This window comes from Meles meles, chromosome 7, assembly GCF_922984935.1.
Source record: "Meles meles chromosome 7, mMelMel3.1 paternal haplotype, whole genome shotgun sequence".
Lineage (NCBI taxonomy): Eukaryota > Metazoa > Chordata > Mammalia > Carnivora > Mustelidae > Meles > Meles meles.
The window spans coordinates 93,962,942-93,971,941 of record NC_060072.1 but is presented as its reverse complement, the minus strand read 5'-3'; the positions used below and the strand labels follow the sequence as shown (position 1 = coordinate 93,971,941).

The following is a 9,000-nucleotide window of genomic DNA, read 5'->3' as shown; positions in this document are numbered from 1 at the left end:
AAGTCCCAAAAGTACATTTTTGCTTTTGTTTCATTTGCCTTTGGAGACATATTTTGAAAGATGTTGCTGTGGCTGATGTTGAAGAGATTACTGCCCATGTTCTCCTCTAGGATTTTGAAAGATTCCTACCTCACATTGAGGTCTTTAATCCATTTTGAGTTTATCTTTGTGTATGGTGTAAGAGAATGGTTGAATTTCATTCTTCTATACATAGCTTTCCAATTTTCCCAGTACCATTTAATGAAGAAACTGTCTTTTTTCACCCTTGATATTTTTTCCTGCTTTGTAGAATTTTATTGGACCATAGAGTTGTGGATCCATATCTGGACTCTCTACTCTATTCCATTGGTCTGTGTGTCTGTTTTTGTGTCAGTACCATGCTGTCTCAGTGATCACAGCTTTAGAGTAAAGCTTGAAAGAAGGCAACTAGATTTATTTTAATTGAAAATATGGCTCTAAAATATATAACCAATAAGGGTTCTGAATTCACATTATTTTCACTTTGCTATTATAATAAAATATTAAATTAGAGAAATTAGAGAAAGCATGTTCCATTGTATAATTTCTTTGCTAGGATATTAAAAGAATGGGTGAGGGGTGCCTGGGTGGCTCAGTGGGTTAAACCCTCTGCCTTCGGCTCAGGTCATGATCCCGGAGTCCTGGAATTGAGCCCTGCATCAGGCTCTCTGCTCAGCAAGGAGACTGCTTCCTCCTCTCTCTCTGCCTGCCTCTCTGCCTATTTGTGATCTCTGTCTGTCAAATAAATAAATAAAATCTTTAAAAAAATGGGTGAATTTTTAATTAAAAAAATAAAGTCCATATAATTTTACAGCTCATTGAAAGTACTTTATTATTTTTTAACTAAACTTTTAATTGAAGTATAACATGCAAACACAAAGTGTACTTACAATATACAGCTTATTAAATGTTCACAAACTCAACACACTCACATAACCAGCATCTAGATCAAGAAAGAGTACATTATTAGTACCTCAGATTCCCCCTTCCCATTGTTGTTTTTTTAATGTCGAGTGACAGTGTGGGCCTGTTTCAGGGCTCTCTCAGGAGGGACTGATATTTTCACAATATTGAATTTTCCAGTCTTTGAACATAGTTTGACTCTTACAAAGAGAAGCTTTATGATTGAACAGTTGCCCTTGGAAATGCAGGAATATCAGGAAAAGATTGGTAGAGTTCATCAATTTCTCTGGGGTTTCTGAGAAATTTTCTGGGGGCTCTGGGATTTCCTCTGAGAGTCCCTTGAGGAAGTAGATGTCCCACCTCTCTATATGATCTAGGAAGAATGTGAATGTGCTCCTGGCTTCATGGGGCAAATAAAGTTGCCTCTTGGTGCCTCCACTCGATTTCCTTATCCACATCACTGCAGGTGCTTGGTGTCTTCCCCTCCCCACAGGACGTCCTCCATCATTTTGTGCCACTTTTTCTCTAGTTCCTCTTCTAAGAATTTATGTATAATCCAGCACTTTTGGTGGCCTTCCATCTTAGGTGCAGGGCTGTTGGTCTAGCTTTTATTGTTATTGGTCACTTTGGAGTGGTGCTGCTAGCTGTTCCTTGTTGACTTAACTGTCTATACTCGGACTGTCCTTGACATTTTTTCTTCATGCTGGTGTGTAGCTCCAGAAGTTGCCCGGGTGTGAAGTTCGGAGTAGGGCACACAGGGCAGAGTTTTGAAACCCTGAAAGTACTTCATTTTTAATTACTCTTATTTTTGTATATATTTATGGAAATTATACGTTCATGTATCAGATACAGACATTTATAAAATTGGGGTCAGTTTTTATATTTTTGGAATTTTGTGTCTAAAATACATTTAGAATATTTTGAATCACTTCAAAAAATAATTATCTGAAAGACTAAAATTATTTAAAGAATTGCTTACTTTTAAAAATTTAGATGATTTCTACTCTTCACTCAAAACTATGCCATGACATATAGCTTATGTGTAATATGAAATTTAATTGTCTTTTGTGAAGGGTAAATATTCCATTATATACTCTAAACAATTTTTTCCTTTGCAAAGAAAAAAACATTTTTTCACATTATTGAACTTATTTTTACAATAGTTCCAATTTATTATTTGGATATTCTTTTGAGGGGATATTCTCTCTTCATTCTTAAACAGTAAACGACCCACCAAAACTTCAGTCTTAAGAGCAGAGTGTACTTTTCCTCAGTAGCCATTCGTATGTTCTTCTTGCTCAGATTCATTACTGGACTTTTGTAAATATGGTTATATTTGCTTCATATTGTTTCAGTTTTTTTTTCTAGATTCAACTAGTATTTATTTTGCTGTGGTATTACATTCTTACACTCTTTTTCTTTTGCCATTATTTTTTTCTTCATCAGTAGTTCATAGAAAGTAGTTCATAGAGTAGTTGCAAGAGGCTATAATGGGCTCTCAACAAGTACCACTTTAATATGAAACCTAAAATTTCAGAATTTAACTGTAGGTCTTAATTTATTATAATGGCATATTCTATTTTGATGAAATTCATAATGAAAAATTAATGAATTATTTTTGAATCTGGAACCAAGATTTGATCTAATGTATTTAGGAAAGAAAAAATTTGGAATTAGTTACAGTTGAGCTGGAAGTTTGTAAGTAATGGTGAAAAAATAAACTATTATTGATTTTGCAGGTCAATTTTCAAAACTGAGTTGACTTCTATTGTGCTTTTTAAAGATACTGTCTGTTGCATGGTTCTAGATCATATCTTCAACCTCATAGAGTATTTCCTGATAAATGGGCATATATGTGAATTTGGATCTTTTTATATATAATTTCCTGGATATAAAACTTCTCATATAGTTTCTTTTTTTTTCCATTTTATTTATTTTTTCAGCATAACAGTATTCATTCTTTTTGCACAACACCCAGTGCTCCATGCAAAACGTGCCCTCCCCATTACCCACCAACTGTTCCCCCAACCTCCCACCCCTGACCCTTCAAAACCCTCAGGTTGTTTTTCAGAGTCCATAGTCTCTTATGGTTCGCCTCCCCTCCCCAATGTCCATAGCCCGCTCCCCCTCTCCCAATCCCACCTCCCCCCAGCAACCCCCAGTTTGTTTCGTGAGATTAAGAGTCATTTATGGTTTGTCTCCCTCCCAATCCCATCTTGTTTCATTTATTCTTCTCCTATCCCCCTACCCCCCCATGTTGCTTCTCCATGTCCTCATATCAGGGAGATCATATGATAGTTGTCTTTCTCCGATTGACTTATTTCACTAAGCATGATACGCTCTAGTTCCATCCACGTCATCGCAAATGGCAAGATTTCATTTCTTTTGATGGCTGCATAGTATTCCATTGTGTATATATACCACATCTTCTTGATCCATTCATCTGTTGATGGACATCGAGGTTCTTTCCATAGTCTGGCTATTGTAGACATTGCTGCTATAAACATTCGGGTACACGTGCCCCTTCGGATCACTATGTTTGTATCTTTAGGGTAAATACCCAGTCGTGCAATTGCTGGGTCATAGGGTAGTTCTATTTTCAACATTTTGAGGAACCTCCATGCTGTTTTCCAGAGTGGTTGGACCAGCTTGCATTCCCACCAACAGTGGAGGAGGGTTCCCCTTTCTCCACATCCTCTCCAGCATCTGTCATTTCCTGACTTGTTAATTTTAGCCATTCTGACTGGTGTGAGGTGATATCTCATTGTGGTTTTGATTTGTATTTCCCTGATGCTGAGTGACGTGGAGCACTTTTTCATGTGTCTGTTGGCCATCTGGATGTCTTCTTTGCAGAAATGTCTGTTCATGTCCTCTGCCCATTTCTTGATTGGATTGTTTGTTCTTTGGGTGTTGAGTTTGCTAAGTTCCTTATAGATTTTGGATACTAGCCCTTTATCTGATATGTCGTTTGCAAATATCTTCTCCCATTCTGTCAGCTGTTACTTGGTTTTGTTAACTGTTTCCTTTGTGGGGCAAAAGCTTTTGATCTTGATGAAATCCCAATAGTTCATTTTTGCCCTTGCTTCCCTTGCCTTTGCCGTTGTTCCTAGGAAGATGTTGCTATGGCTGAGGTCGAAGAGGTTGCTTATCATTGTACCTTTTATTTCTAGGATTTGTTTGAAATCACAAAAGAGAAATGAAGAACCATACAAAACAGATAGAGTTTATCCTTCTGGGACTGACAGATCATTCTTTGTTACAGATTGTAATTTTCATATTTCTATTTCTAAATTACATGCTGGGTATGATAGGAAACTTCACCATCATTGCCCTTATTCTACTGGATTCTCATCTCAAGACCCCAATGTATTTTTTCCTCCATAATTTCTCTTTCCTGGAAATTTCTTTCACAAGTGTTTGCATCCCCAGATTCCTAATGTCCATTGTAAGCAGAGAATAGACCGTTTTCTATAATGGCTGTATATCTCAGTTGTTTTTTTATATATTCTTGGGGGTTACAGAATTTTTTCTTCTGGCAGCTATGTCCTATGACCATTATGTTGCCATCTGCAAACCTTTGCATTATACATCCATCATGAACAACAGAATTTGTCATCAGATTGTACTCAGTTCTTGGGCAACTGGATTCCTGGTCATTTTCTCTCCATTGTTTTTGATTCTGAACTTGGATTTCTGTGCTTCCAATATCATTGGTCATTTCATTTGTGACATTTCTCCAGTCCTACAACTTTCTTGCTCAGACACACATTAAATAGAACAGATCGCCTTTTTCCTTAGCTGTGATGATCCTCATTGTCACATTGTTATTAGTAATCTTTTCTTACTCTTACATCATCAAGACAATTCTAAAATTCCCTTCGGTTCAGCAAAAGAAAAAAGCCTTTTCGACCTGCTCTTCTCACATGATTGTTGTATCCATCAGTTATGGTAGTTGTACATAAAGCCATCTGCAAATGAAAGAGTCACTTCAAGCAAAGGAGTAGCGGTGCTCAATACTTCAGTTGCCCCTATGTTGAATCCATTCATTTATACTCTGAGAAACCAGCAAGTTAAACAAGCCTTCAGAGATGTGTTTAGTAAGATATTTTCTGCTTCAGATAAATAATACTGTCTGTTGAAATAAGTAACATAAAAACATAAACAGCACAGTGAATAAAATTTCTTGACTTTTCTAGTTTAGTATTGATCTTTAGAATCTAATTATTTGGATCTCTTTAGTTTACCTGAGCTTAGAAACTCTTTCTTTAACTTTTTGTAACCTGAAGAAATATTTTGTAAAGTTATTTTTTGTAATGCCAATTGTTACCATATTAAGAAGGCATATTTTTGAAATGAATCAAACATTTCACTTGTGTCATTTTATTTTATTTTTTTTTAAGATTCTGTTTACTTATTTTAGAGAGAGAGAGAAAGAGAGAGAGAGAGCAGGGGTAAAAGGAGAGAAAGAGGGACAGAGAATCTCCAGGAGACTCCCTGCTGGGCACAGAGCCCATGACCAGTCTGGTTCTCATGACCCTGAGATCATGACCTGAGCTGAAATCAAGATGTGGACACAAACTCACTGAGCCATCCAGTCACCTCTTATTTTAGTATTTATGTTGGGTAAATTTTAAAAATTACAGTAGAAAATAAAATATGACTTAGCAGACATTTAGTTGATTTCTCACACAATCTTTTTCAAAAACATAAAACACATTTAATCTTTTTTTTTAATTTAAATTTATTTTTTCAGTGTTCCAAGATTCATTGTTTATGCACCACACCAAGTGCTCCATGCAATACCATCAGGGAAATTCAAATCAAAACCACAAGCTTAATCTCTTCAACATGTCAATGAATCTATTGAATAAATGGGAATTTATGATGAATTTAATTCCTGGCATATAGGTTATTAGCATTTACTTCTGTATCAGTTTCCATGGTAAATTATATCAAATATCAATTTTTCCTAATTCAAATGACTTCTTGAGAGATAGAATTATGTTTTATTTTCTCTAAAACTAGAGTTACTCTAAGTGTCAATCCTTAAAACACATAGATGCCACAATTCTATAATTCTCCCAATGTTTATGCCACTATGCCTGTTGGTTTATACCATAGAGGTGATTAAGTTGTTAGCTCAAGGCTATCTTCCATATGTGCCAGTGGTATTTGATCTTGTCTATGCCTATAGTTACCATACATTTCTCTTGTCAATACTCTTGTTTCAAATTAAATATATGCCTTTTAAGTGAAGTTCTGTCATAAATATAAGTAAATAATTAGAAGTCTTATCAGTGTTTGAAGCTGTTTCCATCTCTTCAATTCTGATTATTCCCCAATTCCCTTTGGTATCTCTGTTTCCACTTGTTGTTTTCATTATTTTAATTAGCCTGGAACGCCTTATTTGGCTTCTTTTGAGGCATCTTTGCTGTTGCTGTTTTCTATATTGTATTTGGGTCTTAGATTATGGTATTAATTTTGATGACATTGATTAGGGGAAGAAACTGGTTTGTTACTATGTTGTGTGTCTTCTGTAGAATTTATATAGATTTAAATATTATTACTTTCCTTCCTTCCCTAGAACATTGAAGGAAAGACTAAGTCAGAAGTGGAGATATGTTTACTTACTTGGAAATATATTTTATAGTTTAACAGTGAGGGAAGCCACTATGCGTGAGTTTGGTTTGAAAGAAAAAGGAGTTTGATTAAGGTGAGATTAGGATGTATTCTTAAACATCTTTAAGAGGGTTAATATGACTACATTATTGGCACAAAGCAATGAAACAAGTCAGAAGCTGTAGTTAAATATTTAGAGGGCTTTCTTCTTTGATTTTACACTGCTTTGTTAAAACTTCAGGTTCTTTGAAAGAAATGTCATCTTCTTTGTGAAATCATTAAAAGCTTGTTGCACTTGCTTATTCCTCAACGTGTAAATGAAGGGGTTCAACAGGGGTGCAACAGAAGTGTTGAGCACTGAAACACCTTTATTTATGGCTACCTCTTCTTTTGCTGATGGCTTGATATAGATGAAGATGCAGCTACCATAGGAGATGGAAACAACAATCATGTGTGATGAGCAGGTAGAAAAGGCCTTTTTTCTTTGTTGGACAGAGGGGAATCTCAGAATTGTCCTGACGATGTATGTGTAGGACAGAAATACACACACTAGGGTGATAATGAGTGCAAATACGGCCACAAGGATAACCATTTGTTCTAGTACCCATGTATCTGAACATGAGATCTTTAGGAGGGGACCTGCGTCACAGCCAAAATGATCAATGGCATTGGAGTCACAGAATTCAATCTGGAGGCCCAAGCTTAGGGGAGGGAGAATGATCATCAAACCAGACACCCAGCAACAGAGGATTAATAAGGTGCACACCCTATTGTTCATGATGGTCATGTAATGAAGGGGTTTACAGATAGCAACATAGCGATCATAGGACATGGCTTCCAGGAGAAAAAATTCTGTTGCTCCAAAGAGAAAAACAAAAAATATTTGACTTGCACAAGCATTGTAGGTAATAGTATTGTCCCCAGTTGATATACTGTATAGGAATCTAGGAATACATACAGTGGTAAATGAGACTTCTAAGAAAGAGAAATTTCTAAGAAAAAAGTACATAGGGGTTTTAAGATGAGAGTCTACCAATGTGAGGGTTATAATTGTCAGGTTCCCTGTTACACTCAAGATATAGGTGAGCAATAGAAAGATAAAAAGCAGGATTTGCAGTTGTGGGTCATCTGTCAGTCCCAGCAGGATAAAAGTTGTTATTGCTGTGTAGTTTCTCATCACTGACTTTTGACATCTATCCATCAGCATGTGAAAATAAGAGAGATTTTTATGAGATCAATATTTAAATTCTGTAAGAAAAAACTGACTATAAAAGGCTAGCAAACCAAGTCTACATTTATTTTCTCATTTCACATCATAATCAATATTACCACTAGTCCAGTTAGCCTTCCTGAATATTCCACGCCTGAGCAGTAAAGATTATTCAGAGTTCATGTTTCTGTAAAACAATGCAACATTTTCTCAGATCATTCTTTGCCCCTCGAAATTTGCATCTGTACATGTTGATTGTTTATAATTCATCACATGGATTGGATTTACAAATAAGTTAGAGCAAAAAAAAAAAAACGGTGGTTTTTCTTAATGTGTACTTAAATATTGTTTATCCAAGACAAATCTTGGATATATATCATATCCAGATAACAAAGAACATGACTTCTCTTCAGTTGTTATTATCAAGGATTGTTTTAACGGTAAGATGCATTTCTGCTGGAAAACAAACAACAATGACAACAAAATGCAACACTGGACCCTGAGATTTTCCCTAATTTCGTTATTCTTATCTGCTTGTATTCATTATCTTAACTCAAAGATGGTTTGATATACAACTGTTTTATCTTCCATGTCAAAAAAGGAATATCTTCACTATGGGTACATGTTGTTTTTCACTTGACTGTGGCTCCATATCTCTCAAAAGCCCTGAAATGCAATCTATGTTTAATACCAATAAATACAGTCTTCCAGAGCTATGCAGCTTTTTATTTCTTATTTATTTATTTATTTTTTTATTTTTAGAGAGGAAGAATGAGGATCAGGAGAGGGAGGGAGAGAATTAAACAAGTTCCATGCCCAGTGCAGAGCCCAACTCGGGGCTCAGTCTCATTAACCTGAGATCATAACCTGAGCTGAAATCAAGATTAGAGCATTTAACCAACTGAGCTACTCAGGCTCCCCGCAGGCTATGAATCTTTAATTGTGTGTTTAATTTTTTCAAAAAGATACTATCATCGTCACCTTCTCATCTTGCCCCAACTTTGTTTAGGTCTTCAGGCTCTGCAAACTTTCATGTCCAACCTCCCACTGCTCTAACATCCACAGGAACATTATTACTATTGAAGTCATTGGCATATTTTTTTGTAGTTCCTTTGCCTGACATCCCCACAATTTTTTTTTTTAAGTTAAGATTCTGTCATGCTTCAAACTGATTCCATGCCATCATCCTGACTTTCTTCCTGACTTTCTCTCTATTTTTAAAGATTTTATTTATTCATTTGACAGAAAGA

General features: G+C 35.8%; 1 protein-coding gene and 1 pseudogene across 1 annotated transcript; one reads left to right on the top strand and one right to left on the bottom strand.

Annotated features, from left to right (window-relative positions):
• Positions 1 to 4,117: 4,117 nt before the first annotated feature.
• LOC123946679 lies at positions 4,118 to 5,047 on the top strand (annotated as a pseudogene).
• A 1,722-nt stretch (positions 5,048 to 6,769) lies between these two features.
• Positions 6,770 to 7,717, bottom strand: LOC123946431 (olfactory receptor 6C2-like). The gene has a single exon (XM_046011834.1). The coding sequence runs from the start codon at positions 7,715 to 7,717 to the stop codon at positions 6,770 to 6,772; it is 948 nt and encodes a 315-aa protein (XP_045867790.1).
• Between the last annotated feature and the right edge of the window lie 1,283 nt (positions 7,718 to 9,000).

What these genes read in the sequence shown, in the direction of transcription:
- LOC123946431 (XM_046011834.1), bottom strand. Translation starts at nt 7,717, where the DNA reads ATGAGAAACTACACAGCAATAACAACTTTTATCCTGCTGGGACTGACA.